This window comes from Salvia hispanica, chromosome 1 (assembly GCF_023119035.1).
Source record: "Salvia hispanica cultivar TCC Black 2014 chromosome 1, UniMelb_Shisp_WGS_1.0, whole genome shotgun sequence".
NCBI classification, from domain to species: Eukaryota; Viridiplantae; Streptophyta; class Magnoliopsida; order Lamiales; family Lamiaceae; genus Salvia; species Salvia hispanica.
The window spans coordinates 41,906,228-41,930,707 of record NC_062965.1 but is presented as its reverse complement, the minus strand read 5'-3'; the positions used below and the strand labels follow the sequence as shown (position 1 = coordinate 41,930,707).

The 24,480-nt window shown below is 34.9% G+C and overlaps 2 protein-coding genes across 3 annotated transcripts; one reads left to right on the top strand and one right to left on the bottom strand.

The window, feature by feature from the left end:
• The first annotated feature begins 2,863 nt into the window (after positions 1–2,863).
• On the top strand, positions 2,864–11,129 carry LOC125218686 (linoleate 13S-lipoxygenase 2-1, chloroplastic-like). Of its 2 annotated transcripts, XM_048120416.1 has the most exons (9): positions 2,864–3,255; positions 6,898–7,166; positions 8,006–8,243; positions 8,480–8,800; positions 8,878–8,963; positions 9,035–9,145; positions 9,229–9,530; positions 9,601–9,867; positions 10,304–11,129. In XM_048120416.1, the coding sequence occupies exons 1-9, from the start codon at positions 2,895–2,897 to the stop codon at positions 11,061–11,063; spliced, it is 2,715 nt and encodes a 904-aa protein (XP_047976373.1). In that variant the 5' UTR covers positions 2,864–2,894; the 3' UTR covers positions 11,064–11,129. The 2 variants fall into 2 exon arrangements, with proteins under 2 accessions (XP_047976373.1, XP_047976381.1); XM_048120424.1 differs by lacking the exon at positions 8,480–8,800.
• Positions 11,130–15,726: 4,597 nt separating this feature from the next.
• LOC125219901 (G-type lectin S-receptor-like serine/threonine-protein kinase LECRK4) lies at positions 15,727–18,348 on the bottom strand. Its single transcript, XM_048121998.1, has one exon. It carries the CDS (start codon positions 18,231–18,233, stop codon positions 16,170–16,172), a length of 2,064 nt encoding a protein of 687 aa, XP_047977955.1. The 5' UTR covers positions 18,234–18,348; the 3' UTR covers positions 15,727–16,169.
• Positions 18,349–24,480: the final 6,132 nt, after the last annotated feature.

Here is a 24,480-nt window from a genome sequence, read left to right as displayed (position 1 = left end):
TAATGGTTTCAAGTTTAAGAATTTCATAATTTTATATTAAAATATTCACTTTCGAAAATACTATTAACTTCTATAAATTCTTATTTTATGAATACGACCAACCTCTATATATAAAAATACTTGAATATTCTTAACTCATCTATTTAATACTTTTATTAAAGCAACTGATTTAATATTCACTCATATTATGAAATATTAGAAACCTTGTTTAATTTACTATAACATGAAATAAATTAGTAAAATATTACTAATACCAATTGAGTTCATAAAATTTTAAAATGGAAACACCTTTATCTCTACTTTATTCTCTCTCTCTTACTTTACTCTCTCCTCTTAACACACAAAAATTAACTGCATAAAATCCCGTGCCGTCCAAGGAAGGGGTCATCTTCCTTGGGATGGAGGGAGTACTTTTTAAAGTTTTAATTATTTTAAATTAATTAAATTTGTAAAACTTACGGAGAAAGCTTGTACAAAATTGCATAATATATACTTTAAAGAATATGTACGAATAGAAATATAAAGAAAAAAATGGAAAATGAAACTATCGGTAATACTTCAAATTTTTATAAATATTTTAATGATTTCAGTTTGAGATCATGAGAAGGCGTTGAAGACATGGTTAGTTGGCCATAGTTAAATCACTATATCTCTCAACTTTAATAAGTTATAACTGTATAACTTTAATTCACTATATTGTGATTAACTCTAATATATTATTTTTCACTTATTCGAATTTCAGAAAATGAATATACTACAAACATATATCAACACTATAGTATTTAATTTCATAAAATGATAAAATTAAATGTCTCGCACATTTATTATTTGTCAAAACCTTTAACGAAACACAATTCCAACAGTCTACGCTTCTAAAATTCTGAACGTCTCTTTTTGTTTCTCTATTATAGAGAAAATATATAACTACCATTGACTCTAACTTCTCTTTTTATTTCTCTACAGTAGATAGAATGTGTATCAGTTCCGTAGGCTATGGGTCAATGCATTTACATATTTATATCTAAATTAATTCATTAAAATCCAACTAAAATTAATTAAAACACAATATCTCAGTCTAATCCATTCATTTTTAATGAATGTCAAAACTAATAAGTGAAAACTTTATTATAATCTATAATTGAAATCTAAAAAGTTAAAACTCTAAATAAATAAATCATAAATACGGAAATAAAAATAATACTTAATGGAAGACACAAAAGGAATATTTTTTTGAAAATGATGGTACTTCCTCCGTCCTAATTAAGATGACACACTTTTCTTTTTAATTTGTCCTAATAAAGATGATACATTTCTATTTTTGGTAATTTTTTCTCTCCAATTAATACATTCAACCATTTTTTTCTCACTCAAACTAAATATTCAATTATCTTTTTCTCTCCATTTAATACATATATCCACTATTTCTCTCTCCAAATATTTACATAAACCAACAACTCCTAAAATCCCTTGAAGATTAAGAAATGTGTCATCTTAGCCGTGGGGCAGAGGGAGTAATAATTTATCCGATCAACCCTAGTATTTCTTATGCTCATACGTCCCATAGAACTAAACCGAATTTCCTTTTCCGTCCGTATCCATTTATGAAAACTTTTTCTTCTTTTCTTTTACTTTGTCATTTATATCCAACTATTCAGTAGTATATTATTTCAATTACTTTATTTTATTCCTTCTTATTTTATCAATTATGCATTTAAACTTGTGTCATTTCTAATTAACCTAATTCTATGGCACGGAAGGAGTAATTTCAGGAGTAATTTATTTTGTGTTTCAATCAGGTTTGGTTTGTAATCAAGTTTTAAAGAAACAAAATTGCAATATCCCGTATCTTTCGTTGGCCACATCATATCTCAGCTACTGGAAAGGATAGGCTGAACACAATATCAAATTATTAAACTATTGAATCGACAGATGGATTTGTTATTAATTAAATGCCGGGACATTTATGAAACCGCTAGAGTTTTGGTATTTGTCCTTAAAAAATAATCACTTGCAATAGTCTTTTTATTTATTTAATTACTTCATTCATATGTGAATAAAAACATATTCTAATTTGGTTTTATTAGCTGAAAAAAGTTAGTGAATTGTGTGCTCCGATTTTATACACTCCAATAAATGTAAATATAATGAATTAATAGAGTGTTGGTTTCACTAAGTAAAGTAGGAAAAATTAAATATGAACGTCCCAAAATAATATAATATGCATTGACAAAATGTTTATACTTTTAAAATTTACTAGTAGTACATGTTTAAGTCGTGGACGGAGGACGTATCTTTTATTACGTTCATATATAACATACTTCATGTCACGTTTTACATAGCACACATTTTACATAGCACAAGTAGTTAATGAAAGTTTCACATGGTTATACTTGTGTGGGCTTAACGAGCATTTCTAGCACATGAGATACAAATTTGTTGAGATGGGAAAACTAATCACAAAATCCAAATGTGGCACTATATATATAGTCTCCCTGACAAAAACTTAATTTTCAAGGATACAAAAATTGGACGCAATTACTAGCGCTTGGAAATTTAAAAAATTATCATAATTTAGGACGCAAAAGAAAGCGTCCCTAAGTTGATGACAAATTATCTTAATCTTTTACTCTTTTAGTATATAAAGCGTTTGTGGTATAATTAGACAAGCAAATTAGCATACTTAATAGCATTAAAAAAGTAGCGTTATCTGATTTTTTGGTTGTAGTGTCTGTAATATATAGGACTATAGTAAAAACAGAAAATACTGTCTTTTCTTATCTTGAGCTCAAGGTTTATTATTTTCTGAATTCAACTATATAAAGGGTTGAAGAAGTCCATCTCCAATCACCCATAATCACACAAACAAACACCACTATTTTCCTTGTAAAAAAATTATGAGCCATAACTTCTTCTTCTTCCACAAGTCTCCTCAATGCATAACAGCTCAAACCCTAATTCCTTCATACAACCATTTTGTCTCTGGTGATGGAAAAAATGTTTCATCTTCTTCTTTTCAAATTCACTGCCAATCTAAACAGCGGAAGAAGCTACGGCTACGCCACTCCTCCCACGGCGTGAAAGCCAGCTTGTTTACCTCCAGTCAGAAGCCAGTTTCCGTTAAGGCGGTCATTACGGTGATCGAGAAGGTGGGCGCTGCCCTCACCCACCTCGGCTTGAGCCGAGGCCTCGACGAAATAGCCGACTTGCTCGGTAGAACCATACTTGTCGAGCTCGTTGCAGCAGATCTCGATTCTAGTAAGTATAACTCAAGATAATCACTTACTCATTCGTCCCACCACAGAATATACACTTTGGATAGACACAAATTTTAATGCACAATTAATAAAATAAGAGAGATATAATGAAAAAAGTAATTAAAGTAGTGTTAGTGCAGAATTAGTCCAACCTTAATAGACAAAAAAAAATGTTTTCAAAATAAGAAAGTGCATATTCTTATAGAACGAACTAAAAGAAAAAGAGTGCATATTCTGGTAGGATGGAGAGAGTCTTTCTTTCGAGTACAATTATTTGAAGAGGCTTAACATACTTTTATATAATGGAGTACTCTCTGTCCACTAAATTTAGTCTCTTTTAGTTACTTTTTCTTCTTTTACTTATATATCTTAGTATTAAATTTTCTTTTATCTATGCATATTAAAACTCGTGGTGCTTACATATGAAATTATTTGTCATGAAAAAAAGTATATAATATATATTTAAATATATGTGTGAATGAAATTCTTTTAAAAACATAATATTCCATCCCATGATATTATAGTGAATTAATACTATCTTCGTCCCATGATAATTGAGATATTCTTTTTAAATATGAATTTATGAAAATGATATTTATAGATTACATGAAGAAAGAATAAAGTAAGGAAGAGAATAAAGTATGAAAGAGAAAGAGAAAGAGAAAGTAAATTAGGAAAGAAAATAAAGTTTTACAAAAAAAACGACTCAATTATCTTGAGACGTACGGTCCAAAAAGGGATACGACTCAGCTATCATGAGACGTATAGAGTAATATGAGTAATACTAAGAAAAGTGAAGTAATATCGTTGTCCTTTAAAAATACTAGCAAGTATCTCTATTTTAATCCGTCCCTTAAAATTATGCAATTCTAATTCAAGAAACTTTTGAAGGACACATTATTATATTTACAACTTATATTATGAAAATTAACAATTTAATATTTTGTAGACCCTACAATCCACTAATATAATGTGGACCTTACAATCTACTAATACTACTGCCTTCTATTTTTTTTTTCTTTGTCTCTCTTACTTTATTCATTGCTAATACTACTGTCTCTAACTTTTTTTTTTCCTTATCTCTCTTACTTTATCAATTTTGTATTAGAATTTATTTTAAAATTTGTAATTTTAATAGTGTGTATTACTCCCTTTGTTCCATAGTAGTAGAGGCATTTCTTTTCGTTACGGAGATTAAGAAAACTGTGTGTAATGTATTAAATAATAAGATACTAATAAAGTATTCCCTCCGTTCCATAGTAGTTGGGTCATTTTGTCATTTTGGTATGATACATAGTAGTGGAGTCATTTCCCTTTTTAGTAAAAGTCAGTACATTTCTTCTCACTTACTTTATTCTCTCTACCTTTTTCATTTCTCATTTTATTCTTTATTTACTTAACTCACTTAACAATACATTTCTTAAATTGCGTGCCGAAAAGAAATGTCTACACTACTATGGAACGAAGGGAATAGGAGAGATAAAAAAATAGAGTTAATAAAGTAAGAGACAGGAAAAAAAGAGTGGAAAAATGTATTACTCCTATATTTTACTAAAAATGATATGACTCGACTACTATGGAATACCGAAATAGAAAAATGACCACTATTATGTAAAGATGGATGTTATGCACATTACTACCTCTGTCCACTACAACAGACAAGTTTTACTAAAAGTTAAAAACCAATACTAACTCTACACATTATTTTAAATGTGGACCACACATGCAATCGACTAATACCACTTCCACTATATTTTGTCTATTCTCTTTTATTTTACCAATTACGTATTAAAAAATCCGTATCATATACTCCCCCTATCCCACTAGAAATGAAACGTTTTCCTTTTTGGGTTGTCCCATTAAAAATGAAACGTTTCTTAAAATAGAAATAACTTTATCTTTACTGTTCTATTTCTCTTACTTTACTCTTTCTTCTTTAACTCACAAAACAACACTATATAAAATCCTGTGCCGAAAAATAAACGTTTCATATTTATTGGAATGGAGGGAGTATAACTTTGTCTATTTTATTTTGACGAAGAGAGTATATTACTATAATTTATACACTCCATTATTCATTTCTTGGATCACGCACATGCATCCAGCAATCAAATTGCACGTCATTCCTAATAAGGAAATATGATTTCGATCTTTTGTTGAAATGTACGACTTAAAGTGCATACTTGCATTATTTCTTGGAGTTTGCGAAATGATAATAATAGCGACGACACGATTCAAAATTATACAACAAAATAATGACTAGATTTCCAATTAAGGTAAAAGTGGAAAAAACAAAAGGAAATGGAGTTGAAGTGAATAAACAATTAAAAAAAATTAAAATTAAAAACCAAATCCTATAGTTGGAAAAGGGTGAAAAAAAGAAAAAATGCCTAGAGGATATTATAGATTAAAACTTTAGAGGCATTGAGTGCACAATCAATTTTATTTTCATTCTTATCACATTTTGCTCAATGAACCCTCTATACATAATAAAAGTATGAAAGTATTTCATTAATTTTTTCATTTTAGTATGTTTCTTAAAAATAGAAACTTTATATTTAAAGAATTTTTTTCGCTCTTTAGTGAGGTAAGACCTATTTTCTACTAACACATTTTTCTTTCTATTTCTCTTTTACTTTCCCAATTTTGCATTAAAGCTTCTGCCGTTTTAAAAGTTCCTATTTTTCGGGGAGAAAGGAATATATAGTACTCCCTCCGTTTCGCCATAGTTGAATCATTTTATCAATTCAAGAAATATCTTCATAGTTGAGTCATTTCCATATTTGGTAATTTTTTTTCTCTTTCTTACTTATCTCTCTCTACTTTATTCACTTTATACTTTATTCTCTGTACCTTTTCCTCTCTCTTACTTTATTATCTATTTATTTAACACACTCAACATTCATTTCTAAAACTCCGTGCCTAAAAGTTCCGCCTCAACTATAGCGAAACGGAGGGAGTATGAATTATTTCGTTATTAGTCCGTACCTGAAAAGCATGAACTTTCTAATTTTGGAATAATTAAACAACACATTACTTCTACACATCATTTTATTTACAACTTATACCATAACACTATACTACTAATAATGTGGAACTCACTCCCCACTAACACTATTTACACTATCCTTTTATCTCTCCATCTTTCTTACTTTATCAATTGTACATTAAAACACTATTTTGAAATAAGTTACTCCCTCCGTCCCGGCTAAGATGACACATTGCTTAGCCGGCACGGGTTTTAAGAGTTATTGGTTAAAGTGTTTAATTGGAGAGAGAGAAGGTGGGTGTAAGTATTAAAGTAGAGAGATAAAGTAATATGAATATTTTAATAGGAGTGAGAAAAAGTGGTTGAGTGTATTAATTGGAGAGAGAAAGTTACCAAAACAAGAAATGTGTCATCTTAGTTGGGACAAACAAAAAAGGAAAACGTGTTATCTTAAGCGGGACGGAGGGAGTAACATAATAATTACTAAATTTAGATTTTCGTCTTCATCATATCATCAACTAGAGCTGTAATCACTATCTATTGATTCTAAAAGCTATTGTCACAAGTTACCATCTTGGTAGCTTGCTTCGCTTAGCCAAATTGATGAGCTGTATGTAATTGGTTAATTCGATTTTATTTTACTGTAAATTGAAGAATCTGGATTGGAGAAGCCTACAGTGCAAGCATATGCACGTAAAATTGGGAGTGATGACAATTCGACCTTCTACGAGGCCACTTTTGAAATCAAAGAGGATTTTGGAGAGATGGGTGCCGTTCTAGTTGATAACGAACACCATCGAGAAATGTATGTTAAGAGCTTTGCTTTGGATGGATTTCCCTCTGGTGCTATCCTTATCAACTGTGATTCTTGGGTTCAACCCAAATTCGATAACCATACCAAGAGAGTCTTCTTTTCAAACAAGGTAACTCTTTATACGCATTCTCATCTTTCATACTTTAACATGACACAATTTTTAAAAAAATATGATTTATTGTAAATGTAAGAAATTAGTGAATATGAAATTTACTTATGAGTTAATGTAAAATAATAATAATAATAATAATAATAATAATAATAATAATAATAATAATAATAATAATAATAATAATAATAATAATAATAATAATAATAATAATAATATTGTCGGACGGAAGAAGTATTTGTATGAATCTCACCATTTTCAATATTCTTCATCTATGATATGCAATATTTTAAATTAGAGGTCCATTGTACAAATTTTTACTGACTTTTGGCGTAGTTCATATAGTATAACCAATTACTATATACTCTTATAATCTTATTACACTTTTCATTTTAAAATGATAGACCACATATCATTCAAAAAGTTTATTAGTATACTTAAAGAACGAGGTAATCGAAAGTTCCAATAAAAGACTAGTCATGTTAAAAGCCATTTCTTAATCTATGTTAAAAGTCATTATATTTTGTAATCTCTTCGTGCATGATTAAAAAATACGTTGTGATTTGTCGTAGTTTTTATAAAGTCGTTTGACTTTGTAAAGCAAAATTAATAAAAGATACTACTAGTTTTATATGTTTATCTTTGTTATAGTATTATTTTTTTAATGAAATTTGAGTGAAATGAATTAGTTAGATGTAGGTCTTACTAACAAAAAAATGTATAAAAAAAACGGAAATGAGTCCTTAAATCATTGATGTTTTAACATGACAAAATTTGTCACTATTTCGTAGAAATAAATGATTAGTGATGCATGAATTAATTTACATAAATAAATGTAGTCATACTTGCCATTCCAAACTCCAAGCGGGGTGAAGATATTGAGGGAGAAAGAGCTCCAAATTCTTCGAGGAGACGGCCAAGGAGAGCGCAAGACCTCCGATAGGATCTATGATTACGACGTCTACAACGACCTCGGTGACCCAGACAACGACAAAGACTCGTCCCGCCCCATCATCGGCGGCCCCACTCATCCCTATCCTCGCCGCTGCAGAACCGGCCGCCCAAGAACTAAAAAAGGTCATCCATCTTATCTATGCATGCGTATATGTGACACATTTCAGATAGAAATTAATGCTCTCTCCGTCCTACTAAAGATAGACTTGTTACTTAAAAATACGCTTTCATCTTTACTTTAATTTTTCCATTCAACACATAAAACAAAACTAGATAAAATTCTATGCTGCCCAAAGATGGGGTTATCTTCCTTGGGACGGGGTAGTCCATATTTAAATTGTTGTAAAAACGTACGACAGATCCATTATCCGAGTCTAGGTCCTCCGACGTGTACGTACCACGAGATGAAGCATTTTCCGAAATAAAGCAAGCCACATTCAATGCGAAAACTGTCTACTCAGTGGTTCATGCTCTCGTGCCATCGCTCAAGACTACACTGGCCGACCCGGATCTCGGATTTCCATTCTTTTCGGCTATAGACACTTTGTTCAACGAAGGAGTCGCGCTCCCGGATATTCCCACCACCGGCTTCCTCGGCAACATTGTGCCTAGGCTTGTAAGAGCAATCGAGGACACTGGCAACAGCGTCTTGCGCTTTGAAACTCCCGAGTTCGTTGACAGTATGTGGCATCATTTCTTGAACATTGCATTGTGTTGTTTAATTACTACCTTTAATTGCCATTGTTTTTTACTGCAGGAGACAGGCTTGCGTGGTTTAGGGATGCTGAATTTGCTCGACAAACTCTAGCCGGCATCAATCCATGTGCCTTACAGTTGGTCACGGTGTGCACCTCTTCACACATTAAGGTTTTTTGGTTTTACAGATTTTGTTCATGATATGTGTTAACTAACAGGAATGGCCGTTGAAGAGTAAACTTGATCCTGAGGTGTATGGACCGCCGGAATCAGCAATCACCACGGAACTCGTAGAACAAGATATTAGAGGATTCTGTACAATCGAGGAGGTATTAAATGTGTGTTCTTATCATTTTTTGTTTATTTATCTTTCTGACTAGACTGCCCCTTATTAATTTATACATATATGCAGGCATTAAAACAGAAGAAACTTTTTGTCCTAGATTACCATGATCTACTATTGCCTTTTGTGAAAAGGGTAAGAGAGCTCAAGGGGAGAACTCTCTATGGATCGAGGACGCTCTTCTTCTTGATGCCATCGGGCACATTAAGGCCAATAGCCATCGAGCTGACTCGGCCAAAGATGGACGACAAGCCCCAATGGAAGCATGCATTTAACCCAAGTTGGGAGCCTACTGGCATCTGGTTGTGGAGGCTCGCTAAAACCCACGTCCTTGCTCACGACTCCGGTTATCATCAGTTGATCAGTCATTGGTAGTGTTGCACTCGCACTTTCTCTTAAGTAAAGGGAGAGATGGGACTGACGAATTACGTTTAATTTCAGGCTACGAACTCACTGTTGTACCGAGCCTTACATAATTGCGACACACAGACAACTAAGTGCAATGCATCCGATTCATAGATTGCTACATCCTCATCTACGATACACAATGGAGATTAATGCATTGGCTCGTCAGTCACTCGTAAACGCAAAAGGGATCATTGAGGGTTGTTTCTCCCCCGGGAAGTACTCCGTAGAGTTGAGCTCCGCTGCCTACGACCAGCTTTGGCAATTTGACTTACAAGCATTGCCAGCAGACTTAATTAACAGGTAACTACTACTACATCCCTTCCGTTAAAAATAGAAATTATTTTCATTTTTGTTTGTCCCATAAAAATAAACTTTGTAAACTTTCTATTTAGGAAGTGGACCATTAACACTACTTTCACTACTTTTTTCTCTTCATCTTTCTTCTTTATCCATTTTTCTCCCTATCTTTCTTACTTTACAAATTGTGCATTAAAACTCGTATCATTTCAAAAGTTTCTATTTTTTCAAGGACGGAGTTAGTATTAACTAGTCAAATTTGAAGCTCAATGATATATAGCGCTGAGTTAGTCACTTTTCGAATAGAAGTGCGTGAAGTACCATGTCTAAAACTAATTAGTGAGGGGAGAAGTAGCCGATGAGACTTATATAGTAGTTCAAGTTCTCTCGTTCGGTGTGTGTTAAAGTTGTTTATTTCATTCGTCTTCTAATTTGTCAGAGGAATGGCCGTGGAGGATCCAACCGCGCCTCACGGCCTAAAGCTGACGATTGAGGATTATCCTTATGCAAACGACGGTTTACTTATATGGGATGCCATCAAGCAATGGGTTACAGACTACGTTCCACACTTCTACCCTGAACCAAACCTCATACAGTCGGACACCGAGCTTCAGGCCTGGTGGACGGAAATAAGAACAGTAGGGCACGGTGATAAGAAGGACGAACCCTGGTGGCCTGAGCTCAAAACACCTGACGATCTGATCGGAATTCTAACAACAATTATATGGATAGCTTCAGGTCACCATGCAGCAGTGAACTTTGGGCAGTTTGACTATGGAGCATACTTTCCGAATAGGCCTACTGTGGCTCGATCCCCAATGCCTATAGAAGAACCGAGCCCAGCGGATAAGAAGAAGTTTATGGAAAGGCCCGAGGCGTTCCTTCTAGAGTGTTTCCCTTCACAGGCTGAAGCAACAACGGTGATGACGATCTTAGATGTTTTGTCCAACCATTCTCCTGATGAAGAGTACATTGGGGGTGAAGCTGAGGCTTGTTGGGCAGAGGATAAAGTGATTAAAGCTGCTTTTGAACGTTTCCACGGGAAGTTGGTGGAGATTGAAGGGATGATTGATGCAAGAAACGCGGATGAGAAGCTGAAGAATAGGTCGGGGGCTGGAGTGGTGCCGTATGAGCTTCTAAAGCCATATTCTGGGCCTGGTGTTACTGGAAAGGGTGTTCCAAATAGCATATCTATTTAGTCATTTCTATCTTATATTAACGAACTGTTTAATTTGATTTGAATAAGAGATCATCAATTTAATAAACTTTATCCTTTGGGTGTTATGCTAGCCCTTTTTATAAATACGAACTCAATAATTCTGCAAAAGGAATTTTTTAAGAAAAAATGTAAAATTGGACTTTCTGTTACATGGTTGATAACTTTTGTAAACTGCATCTTTTCTACCAACTGAAAAATATGATCTGAAACGTTATACGATAAATAACATGAACAGAAAATGTAAACATGTAGTCAACTGATTGGCATTGTGTTGACGTTGATATTATTTCAAACCTGTTAAAATCAAATCATGAAATCTAGCAGTCCACATCATAGTTTTGAATTTGTATAATATATAGAGTTTTCATTTGACTACATCCCTTCTTTTACATTTGGATATCTTGAAATCTAGTAGTTCAGATCATAGTTTTGAATTTGTATACTCCCTCCGTCCGCCATTAGGAGTCCCGGTCACTTTTGCACACTCGTTTTGTAAAAATGATAATATATAGTTAAATTGGAGAAATGGTAAAGTAAGAGAGAAAATAATGTTGAGAAGAGTATTATCTAAGTTATTCTCTCTCTTACTTTATTATTTCTCCACTTTAACTATTTATTATCATTTTATAAAATGAGTGCGTAAAAGTGATCGGGACTCCTAATGACGGACGGAGGGAATAATATATATAGAGAGTTTTCATTTGATTACGTCCCTTCTTTTACAATTAGATGCATGGTGCATGGTTCCATTCTAATAATACAATTGGATAATATAGAAATGATTTTTGACAAATTCTCCTGGATTCGACATGGTCCAAACTTGAACCTGACTTGAATTCAGCCCAATCCAGTCCAAACCTACCCAGATCTATCCCATGCCAAACATTGGTTTACATACAAGTGTCTCACACTAGTATCTGATGGAAATTAAGATCTTCAATTAAAAAGAAGAATCAAGGAAAGATCAATTAAAATTAAATTAAAAGGATAGTTACTAGCTAGAATTAGAATATATTTTCTATGTATATCGTTCCTCGATGTGCATAATTTCATTTTGAAGACAAAGACATTAAACAATGTTGTTTTATAAGATTTTTATCAATTGTATAGAAATTCTCAAAATATACAACTGAAAATGTAAAATTCTATCCGTGATGAAGGTAATGGATCGGATAAGGAGCAACAAAAATTAGTAATGATCTTTTGATCTGGTCAAGCTGAATCTTGAATGCAATAGATCCATGATATGCTCAAATCTATGCAATTAAGCAATGGAAGTGATGTTCTCTTTGTTGTAATAATTGAAGTAGTAATATATAAAATCGATTTATAATTTAGTATCAGCATAGCGACGAAATTAATACTATTAAGATAGAGGGTGAGTAATGTGGTTTGTATTACTTTGTAATACTATGTCACATGATCACACATGATCTCTATAGTAGTCAAATAAACGTCACATGAAAATAAGAAACCAAGGAATATAATTTAGACTTAAGGACAACCCTTTCACATGATAGTCCAAACAACAATTAACTCTTGGGCTACACTATTGTACGTCAAACCCAGTCTCCGGCTCGAGTCTGACTAGCTTTTACACGTTAAAACAATATCTTTATTAAGAAAAAAAATTATTTTTAAATTATCAATTTTAATTACAAAAAGTATTGATTTTCATTCGGGGCTTATCATAATTTTTGTTAAAAATACAATCCATATTGATTATAATAACAGGTACTTTTATTCGTACGTATAAAAAGTAACTACATACAAGAATAATACAACATTCATCCCATTTCAAATGACTAAAAATCTATGTTGGAAAGTCTCATTTATAACTACTCAAAGAAGTATCTTGAAATCAGATTAGATTTACTCAAATCTGTGTTGGAAATTCTATTTCAATAAAGTTCAGTTACCGATTCGATTTTAATCCCAACTTAAAAGTCAATAAAGTAAGTGTTTTAGAAGTGAGTATTCTCTAATTTAAATGCAAACATTAACTGTTTTCTTGTAACCCACGGTGACGGGACTTGCACATGTTTTTTGTTTCAAATCATGGACTATTGAAATATCACCATATTCAATAGTACAACTCCCTTCGATCTATTAAATTATTGTCGCATATTTTCTTATATTGAACGGTCGTTACTAAATGTCACAATTCAGTTTTATTATTTTTAATAAATAGATATCACGACTAATTTATTCTACTCACAATTAGATCATATTTCACTAATATTTTCTACTTCTTTTACAAAGTTAAATACTTCTCTGTCTGCGAATAAGAGTCTCATTTCTTTCCAACACATATTTTAAGAAAAATATTAAGAAAACTGGGTGGAAGAAAGTTAGTGGAATATAGGTCTCACTTTTATATGCTCCCTCCGTCCCAATAAATATGAAACATTTAGTTTCCGGCACAGGATTTTATGCAAGTGTTGTTTTGTGAGTTAATGAAGAGAGAGTAAAGTAAGAGAGAGTGAAAAGTAGAGAGAGTGATGTTTCCATTTTAGGAAACGTTTCATTTTTAGTGGGACAATCCAAAAAGGAAAACGTTGCATTTCTAATGGGACAGAGGGAGTATTAGTTTTAAATGATTCGTGAGTGGAATGCGTTATGAAATATGAGGCCTCTCTACCATTTATAGTAATTATGGACTGAACCGCCTATTCGCCAACAGACTAAAACAGAAAAACGTGACTCTATTCATAGATGAAATTTTTTTAAACCATCGTCGGTCAAATATGGTACTTTTACTGGGGAGGGAGTAATAAATAAACAAAACTTTTGTTTTTGGTAACGGAAAAAAATATTCTCACCCTTGGAGTAAAATTAAGAGTAGGTAGTTAGTGTGATCGGCTGGCAAGTGTTTTCAGTACTGCTCCAAATTGACTGAATTAATTTATGTTGAGCTTGTTGAAAACTTAGCCATAATACACATGTTATGTCAGGCTTAAGCACGAGGCTTATTTCAAACAAGGAAGCCTCGCCTCACCATCTCTTATTATACTCCACTTACACGTTAGAAAACAAAATCAATATTGTAACTCATCACACTATAACTACTTGCAAATCCCAAAGAGAATCTACATTGTTCCAAACTCCCATTTCTCTTGTTGAAAAACATGGTCATCAATTTTCACAAAACAAGAGCTCGTCTGGTGTTATTAGTTTTACTCATGCTCCATTTACAAAGTTGTTGTGGTGCTCATACGATATCGCACGAAGGCGGAATCGGGTCGAGAAAGATGCTAGTGGCTGTAAACAGAGGGAAGCTTGGAGGAGTTAAGGTTGAGCCACAGAAAGCAGTGGTGAATGGGCTCAGGAAAAGGCCCCCGACTTCTTCGAATCCTCGTCATAACAGATAATCAAACAGAGGATTTCGATCTTTCCATAATTTTGCAGGTCTTGTTTTCATATATGTATTATTATATTTTACTATTTGATAGGATTATCAGACATTAGTATTATTGTCTCATAGGTATATACCAATACCATGTTTATCTTAATTTGTTATGTAATGATTCTTTCCAGATTCAGATTTGTATCTTGTAGACATCGTTGATCCAATATGCTTTTGATGAGCTTATGGGTTTAGAAGGAACCATATACCTATTAGCGGGATGCGTTATAATTTTAACTAACATCTATGTAGTATATTAAAAAATGTCAACACGATCACATTAAAATGTTAACACAAATTTATATTGACATTTTAAATATCAATGCCACCACAGTGTGTTAAAATATCAACTAAGTTTATGATGACATTTCAGTGTCATCGTGTTGACAATTTTAATACACTGTATTGATAGTAAAGTTAGCAACTTAAGAAAGTTAGCAATGGATCAGACCTCCCTATTAGCTTATTTATTTAAAGAAAACCAAACATTTTTATATAGGTGCAATTGGGAGGATAACACGTGAGTCATCATATGCAAAGTAGAATGAGATTCTTCTTAAAGATTGGGAAGAATCATAAACGAATAAAGTCCCAGGAGTATTTCACTTTCTATTTAAGCACAATTGCACTTCTAAATTTTGCATCACTCCAAACATGTAGCAAATGTTTTACATAAATTGTTAAAGCTTAGCTCAACATGTTTGTTTGTGGTGCAATGGGCGAACGCCGAGGTGTTATTATTTCCGGCTGGCAGTCTAACCCCGGCGTTGCCATTGCACCACTCACAATCATATGTTGAATTCTTCCAAAGGGTGAGAATTGTATAGAAGAGACGCATTCAAGTTGGTCACCTGAGTGAAGTTCATTCCTTCCATTCTTTGGTCATAAAGTGATCTCAAACTCTCTTGAACCTTGATATAGAATATAAAAGAATTTCTAATATTTGGTGCTTCTATATTTTATAGGGGTAATTACATCCTTGAAACAAAGGTAAAACAATTTGTATGAAACACGTAATTATCCCATATTTTATCAATACTTGAAGTAAACATTCATTTTTATGTAGTGTGAGTATCCTACTACTACTTTTTTGTTTATCTGAAATAATGTGGCTATAAAGTTCTAAGTTCCATTTCTATATTTCCATTGAATCAATTATTTTGTATTAAGACAGTAAAGTATAAGTAAAGAATTGTTAGAAACAACCATCCAAAACTCAGATCTAGGCTTAAGCGAATTCTCGAATACTTTTATATGCACTCTTCAATAAGAAATGCAAGCATCTACACAAAGATGAATTATTACAGGTACAGCCATAGTAGATAAAGTACAACATGATTGTTACTTTTTATTTATGTAATTAAGGATGTGGTGAAGCAGTTGAGCTTTTGACACAAAAAGATGATAGAATAGCCATAAAAATAGAATATATATAAAGATGCAACTACTCCCTCCCTGTGGTTAATGGATATGGATTCACTGGGTTGGGAACTTGGACAACTCCTTCCAGCATTTGGAATGCTTTCTTCATGCTTGGCCTAAGCGATGCATCTTCTTGCACGCACCAAAGTCCAACCATCACGAATCTTTCCACCATTTCCATCTCTCTCAACGCGTCCTCCTCGTTTCTCACCAATGCTTCCAATCTCCCTTCCACAAAGCGGTCCCAAGCCCAGTCCGTCAGAATTGGATTCTCACCATCTCCGAATTCGATATCTGCGTGTTCCTGAACCATTCAGGAGCGACATAGCCTTTGGTACCTTGGATGTTGGTCAGCGTCTTGCTCTGATTCATCGTCAAAAGCTTAGCCAATCCAAAATCCGAAATCCTTGCAATGTAGTATTCGTCAAGGAGAATGTTGTGAGGCTTTATATCACAGTGGATGATCTGGCTGCTGCACTCCTCGTGCAAGTATGTTAGCCCCTGCGCTATCCCCATTGCGATTTGAGTCCTTTGGCTCCAGCTCGCTCTCAGATCCCCGAAAAGAAAGTCTGCAAGCGTTCCGTTGCTCATGTACTCGTACACAAGCAAACGATGAGGCCCCTCCTCGCAGAAACCAATCAGACTGACTAGATTCTTGTGGTGAGTCCGCCCAATCACATTTACTTCTGTCTTGAATTCTTTATCCGAATCTTGAAACATTCGGTCCAGCCTCTTTACTGCAACCAAACCGTTTTGGATTGACCCTTTGTAGACAATTCCAAAAGCACCCGTTCCTAGCTCGTCTTTGAACCCGTCTGTAGCTTGCACGAGTTCTTTATAAGTAAAGCAACGTATGTTAGAAGCCGAAGGGTCTTGAACAGGACTGGGACCCCGAAATATTCTGTTGTAACCAAAGAAAAGAAGGACACAAGCTGCAGTAATGAATAAGCAGTTGATGAAGGATGAGCTGCCTAAAAGCACTGATATCACAAATATCAGCGTCTGCCGATCTCTTCTTGGCCTCGGATTTCTTAAAGTAACATCCCGTTTCCTGATCTTGAGAAATGGCTTTAAACCTTGGGAAGTGTCGACTCTGCCATTAGAAAGGGGCAGCCTTTTCTTCCAGCAGCTATTATCTCTGTATATGGAAACATCGCAGAAACAATCCTCCTGGCAAGCGATTCGACACTGCTCTTCTGGACATGGTTTTTTTCGTTCATAGTCATTGTTAGGCCAATCGGTATCATCGATGATCACCAAGTCATACTCATTGCCACCATCGGTGCAACCCTGCACGAACTGAGGCTCACAGTTGCCATACGGATTGCTGGGATCGGCCAGCGAAAAACCCTGTGGGCATTCGCAAACCGGCCTCTGATTCACGAGCCTGCACACGCTGTTATAACCACAAGCCCCACTGCCTGTGAATCCATTGATGTTCCTACAGATATTTTGAGGCCAAGATGAGGCAATTTGCCAACTCGGGTTGCTACCAAAGTTCTTGGGATGACAATACTGTGTGAAGATTCCGTCAAAATCCAGAGTTGCTCTGTAGTAATTGTCTGAAGACAGGGGAATCGAACGAGGACTAAGAATTTGGTCCTGCCCATTTCTCCTCACCAAAGAAATCAAGGCTCCGCTGTCGAATTTAGCACGGATCACAGCCTCGGAAGCGTTTGGAGGAGAAGTGGTGCCGCCGTAGTACTCATCATCATAGTCCGAATTCGAGGGCACGTTCTTGGTATTGAAGATAAAACGTCCATTGTTGCTGATGGAAGCGTAGAATCTTCCAACAGAAAAATTAGCCTCAGTTCTCCGCGAAACAAGCGTGTCACCCATCTCGATACTCTGACTGGGCAATATTGTATCGGTCGGATGTCTAAAACTTTCCCACAAGATAGAGGAATCTCTAAGCCGTATAACAAAGTTTCCGGTATCATTCAACAATGCATGACTGACTTGATCAACAGGGCCTCCTGTGCTAGTGTTGTACAGAAGGCGGCCCTGGGGATCCTGGAGGATGAGGCCGTTGGCGGAGTCCAGGCGCAGCATGGAGCCACGAGGCACAGGGTAGCTGCTTCTTTCGTACCAGACGGTTGTTTTGTCGGGGATCTTGTCGAACCATATGGCGAGTAGAAAGAGACCGGTGTTAGGTTGAAGCTGTTTGAAGCCAAGAGCGAAATCGCCGTTGGGAGAGGAGCGCCATGGATTGGTGTTTGAGGCAGCTGTGAGAGATGATCCAACGGATATAGTTTGAGAACAAGTGGAATGTGGATAGAGTAGTACTAGTAGTGCAAGGATGATAGATGAACGGAAAGCCATGGAAATTGCAACTCCAGGAAAATGCAGATTGAGTTATTTAGTGTTTCATGGTTCAAGTCATTAGTCAATTATAGAAAAGATTAACGAAAGACACTGATGAATGTCTCCTTGTACTTTTGTGGGAGTGGCGCAGAGGATTCCAGCTTACATTGACAAACTCCCACAGATTTATAGAACGTCTCTTCATTTCTTAGTCGGCATAAATAGACCTACCCAAGGTTTACCGAATCGGCGGTTAAAACCGAAACCGTAACCAGCGGTTACGGTTCCCAACCGAAACCGTCTATTTTTGAATCGTGGTCTTTTTCAGGTTAAAAAATTTTCAAAACCGAAACCGTGCCGAAACCGCCAGTTCCGTTTGGAACGGCGAAAAACCGCCGGAAAACCGTGAAACCTAGTTGGAACTGAAAAAAATCAGCAGTTCAGAACCATGAAAAACCGTAAAAAACCGCCGAAATACTGCCGGTTTGAACCGAAACCAAAACCGGTGGTTTTGGAACCAACCGTAACCGCGAAACACTCTCGCGGTTCGGTTCTAGTTCGACAATTTCCTAACCGTAACCGCCGGTTCCGGAACCGTGGGCACCTCTATGCATGAGATTTTAATTAGGAGTTGTTAGTTGATGTGTTTGATTGAAGAGAAAAAAATGTGGTATAGGTATTAAAGGGAGAGACAAAGAGAGTTGAATATTTAAGTGAAGATAGAAAAAAGAGTAAAGGTCCTTTTTGATCCTTAACATATGTCGATTTTTTTATTTTGGTCCATAACATTATCTTTTGAATTATTTGGTCCTTAACAAATAAAAATCAGTCACATTTGGTCCGAATTGGACGGAAATGGTTAAATCTAACGGTCAACTAATATTAATTGAATTTTGACAGGATTAATATTCAATTAACTGTTTTTTTATTAATATTCAATCAACTACGGCAATGCGCCACCCCTTTCTGGTTCGTCGGCACCACACCCTCAAATCCCTGAGATTCCAAAACACAATCTCCGGCGCACATTCTCCATATCCCTTCCATGGCTCCTCGCTCTATTCCGACACCAAAATCCCTAGCGCCACCGATACCTTCATCGGAGTCCCATACATACTTCATGAAACATTGTCATCAAAATCCCTAGCGGCACAAGCAGTGTGATTCTGTCAAACGACGAATACAGAGAGGGGCACCATTTCGCGGCGAGGCTAATTCGGTTCAATTTCCCCAATTTCAACATCTCCATGCCCAATCTCAACCGATCAGCGAAGAGGTCGGAAATGCAATCGTGCAGAAACCTGAAATCGGCGTCGTGATTGACCGCTCTCCTCGCTATTGCTGAATATTAATTGATTTGTAAAAATAAAAAAACAGTTAATTGAATATTAATCCGGTCAAAATTCAAGTAATATTCGTTGACCGTTAGATTTAACCATTTCCATCCATTTCGGACCAAATGTGATCGATTTTTATTTGTTAAGGACCAAATAATTCAAAAGATAATGTTATGGACCAAAATCAAAAAATCGTCATATGTTAAGGACCAAAAAGGACCTTTACTCTAGAAAAAATGGTTGAATAAAACTGTGTCATTTTATACGAGACAAATTAAAAAGAAAAGTGAGATGTAGGGAAAACAAAATTCCACATACAAGTCTCCATGGACTACTGCGTTTGTCCACATGACCGCAGTCCGCATACAAGTCTGTATCGAACGAGTGTCTCCCATGAATTGCCTCATAAGTGGGGTGGTTTATCCAAGAATGCATATACAAGAAAAAACAAGATCCCTATCAAGTCAATATCAGACAAGAAATGAGGGTTGCAACAAGCCCATGCACATGTATCTAATGCACACCGTGTTGGAATAATTGAATAAACAATTACATAAACCTTTCTAAGACGATTAACCAATAACAATAGAGAAGGAACACAAACTGTAAAGCTAAAACATACCTTGATTCATAGCGAATTGAAAGATGGTTATGGATCTTCCAGAAGATCGGAGACGTGCGGAGAGAAAACAGAGATATTGAATCGTTCTTCTGATGTCTGAGGACCATAACCCTTGCTTATTTTTATATAAAATATATGCCCCTTTATTTTCTATTCGGTCCCTCATCAATTAGAAAATCTCATATGGTATTTACACTTATTTTCATAACAAATAAATAACTAAAACTTAATCTTTATTGGATCATTTTAATTGGACAACTGAAAGATAGCCATACACATTAAATTAGTCATGTGCAAACCCAAATTTCTAACACATTGTGATTCATAACGTGAACAAAGAATTGAGATTCTTTAATCGTTTTGGGTATGTTTTGATACCATGTTAAAATGAACATTATTATTCAAGAATATATACATAAAAGATGAAAAAATCACTTCCAATTTGATGTGGAAAAAAAAAATGAAAGTTCCAATATAACCGACCTTGTAGTATATCTTGATTTTAAAATTCGTCATAACAATAGGTCTGGGCTTCAATATTGGAACATAGGTACGATAGAAGGAGATGTATCTCAAATCAGATGTCGTAAACTATAGAACAATAATCTAAGCAAGTATGGCAAAACACACGCCACGTGATAATTTGAATTCTAAGTAGAACATAGATTAGTAATAATAAAAATACTCCATCTGTCTATCCCATAAGGGCATGTTTGATAGCCCAAGTTGGAAATCCAAGAAAATAAACAAGATCAGAAAATAAACCAAATGTTCAGGTAAGCTTTCTCAATTTTCAACTCTTTATAAAAATGAGCACATGTTTGATACCCCCAAATATGCCCTAGTTCTAACAAGATCAGAATGATATATGGATCGTGTAGACAAAATTGCCCTTATCTTTTCCCATTTTTAACAAATTTACCACAATTCCCCCAATGGATAGAAAATTGAGTTCTTCAACGATGCAAGAAACCTCCAATTTTGTGAATAAATCTTCCAGAGAATAGGGCTGCACAATAACAAGAGGCCAATTTTAGTGTAACAAATTCGTGTAGAGAAAGAAACTGATGTCTAAAAATCGTGTGGTGTGGTGTGGTGCTGCATCTCTGACCTAATTTCAGAGAGAAAAAGGGAAGAGAAGATGGAGTGGTGCTGCAAATTTGACCCAAAATCAAAGTGAAAAACGGAATAGGCGAAGGTTTGGTGCTGTAAATCTGACCGAAAATCAAAGAGTAGAAGAGAAGAGAGGATGGAAGAGAAGATAATCCTGGTTTGGTGCCGTAAATTTGACGGAAATTCAGCAAAGAGAAGAAGAGAAGAGAAGATGGAAGACCAGAGAGGATTGACGTGAAATTAGGGCAAAGAGGGCTAATTTTGGAAGCAATTTTGTTTCTTGATGAATTGGAAAATAAACCTCGGCTGAAGCAGCGATAAGTTTGCAGAGATAAGTTGGTATACACTCTCGGGCCTGTGCGGGCTCTCGTTTTTTTGCGGGCTTCTTAAAAAAATGTGAAAATGTATCAAACAATGGAAAAGCCTAGGAAAGGGGTCATTTTCTTGGTTTTCCTGGGCTATCAAACACACCCTAAGAGTACACACTTTCATTTTTTAGCCCGTCTCATAAAAATATGCGCTTTCTAATTTTAAAACTCTTTTATCTTTAACGAGGTGTGATTCATTTTTCGGCAACAATTCTTTTCTTTAATTACTTTTTTTTTTCTTTTTTATTATACCAACTATGTATTAAAATATGTGCCTAAATAAGAATGCATACACTCTTCACAGAGGGAATAGAGAAAAAAATAAAATAATTAGTCAATTAGTTTGAACTTTACCGTGATTAGTAAAAAAAAAATAAAAGAATTAGTCAATTAGTTTGAACTTTACCGTGATTGATTTTTCAACATTTAGATGAATGACTGAAGACTCAGTAATAATGCCCTTTCTCTTCAAAGCAGACAAAAACTTGACAGAGAATGGTATATATGCTGGTCTGCAGGACAAAGATAGTTGAAAGAGAATTCCAATTGATTATATCATATTTTTGTTTTACTTAACTTAATAAATTTAAAATATAGCCGAAGAGTTTATGGTGCGTATTAAATCCACACATATTTCTGGTTAATTTCCTACTTGACTAATTTATACATGCTTTTCATAGGTTAATAATTTTCTAAAAGGTGATATGTTTGAATTAGGGGTGGCAAATCGTGCGTGTTGGATAGTTATCGAATAAACCTGTTAACGACACGATCCAATAAAGACAATTACGAACACGACCTATTAAGAAAACCTCAAACCCGAACACGAACACGAAGTCCGCTACCCTCAAACCCGAACACGGCACACGAACCACTTTGGGTCAACACGACACGAGAACAATACAGACATGACATGACACTATAACAATGCGACCTGATAACACGATAAGAACCTCATAACACGGTAAGAATCTGATTACAACTTTGATTAACAAAAGTTACAAAGCCGTAAATCTGATCTTTAAGAGTCTAATTAAAAACCTGAAATCTGAGTACACAATGTGAGAACAATAATATCAATAGATTCATAGCAAAGAAATCCAACAAAAAAATCATTTTTAAAATACTAAAAATTAATAATATGATAATATTATTTTTTAATGGGTAACCCGAACACGACATAGAAATTTTCGTGTCCTAAGCGTGTCGACCTAATAAGGACACAAAGCCAACAAGCTTTGATCCAAACCCATTAATTTCGTGCGAATTTATATCAGGTTATCATGTCGTGCCAAAAATTGTCAGCTCTAGTTTGAATTAAAATTGAAATTCCATTGAAGAATTGTCAAAACTACAAGTGATATGAATCGATAGATGTTTGGTTTTTATTAAACCCAAAGAGATGCTAAAATTGATGTTGATCTATAATAATTGAATAAAAAACTTTACTCCCTCTGTCACATAAAAATATGTGCACTTTTCATTTTTGTAATCCACTAACACAACTATAACTATCATTCTCCTTATTTCTCTTACTTTACCATACCATTCTTCTCATCTCTCTTATTTTACCAATTTTGTTTTAATTCTCGTGTCATATCCTTTGCCCATATTTTCATGGGACGGAGGAAGTACATGAAAAAAAGGATGAATTGAACTAGCCATAAAAACTAGTATATTCATGGAAGATTGAGAAGGGAGAAGTCATTTTTCCATTTTTGGAAGCTATCTCATAGTTGGATCATTTTTATATATAATATTTTTTCTCACTCTTACTTTACTCTCTCTTATTTTATTCTTTCTACTTTATTAATTTCTACTTTTTTCTTTCTTATTTCTTTTATCTATTTACTTAACACAATAAACATCTATTTCTCAAACTTCATGCCGAAAATTTTGCCTCAACTATAAGGGAGGAGGGAGTATGAAGTTTGAACTATAGATGAGAAGCAACTAGGCTTCTTTCACCATTTTATATCTCCAATGGTTTGACTACTCAAAGGATTCACAAGCCTTTGATGCATACTTTTATTTGATTTATCATTAATTAAATCAATTAATGAAACAAACAACCTATAGAAATAGGAATTGGATAAAAATCTCACAATGAGAAACACTCTCAATAGCTACAATAATGATGTGGATCTATGTAATTTGTGATCCATTTCCTAAGGATTTACCCTTTTGTGATGCTTAATCTAGGTATTTGATATGCTCGGATTTTGCACGGTTTTAAGGCCATTATTTGGTCCGTTTTTTATGTCAAAGTCACTCTACATGTCTATTATCTACATATTTTATCTATTTTGGTAATTTGACGTGTTTTGTGAGAAATGTGCATATTTAAGCGGAAAAAGGGAGTCAAAACGCAAAGTTGTACGGCGTTCAGAGCTATGTAGGGCCCGCCTCGGAAAATTACGATCGGAAACGAGTCTCACCCGGCGACCGTCGGAAGTCATGCGACGGTCCGCCACCGAAGGAACAGAGACTCTAGACTGCAACGCGGCGACCGCCGGCTAAGGTGCGGCGGCCCGCCGGAGAAAGGCGACGAATCCGACTTGACCTAGATCTGCTCCAAGATTTACCATATTTTGAAGATCTTTTCCTTCTATAATGAGGATTGACTTTCCCTATAAATAGGACCTCAAGCTTCATCAAATCAGAGCTTCTTTTTGCAACATAAATTCCCAGAGATTAAAAGCTAGAGTACGTCATTGTGCAAGGAGTTGAAGAAGTATTTCAAGAACATCAACAACGACAAGGATTCAACCTATGAGTTTTATTTGCTTAGTTTTATGTTCAAATTGTTTTCCCTTCAATCTATG

Coding starts and splice junctions, on each gene's coding strand:
- LOC125219901 (XM_048121998.1), bottom strand. CDS start 18,233: ATGGCTTTCCGTTCATCTATCATCCTTGCACTACTAGTACTACTCTAT.
- LOC125218686 (XM_048120416.1), top strand. CDS start 2,895: ATGAGCCATAACTTCTTCTTCTTCCACAAGTCTCCTCAATGCATAACA. Junction 8,244..8,479: donor CCGCCCAAGAACTAAAAAAG/GTCATCCATCTT, acceptor AACGTACGACAG/ATCCATTATCCGAGTCTAGG. Junction 8,801..8,877: donor AACTCCCGAGTTCGTTGACA/GTATGTGGCATC, acceptor TTTTTACTGCAG/GAGACAGGCTTGCGTGGTTT.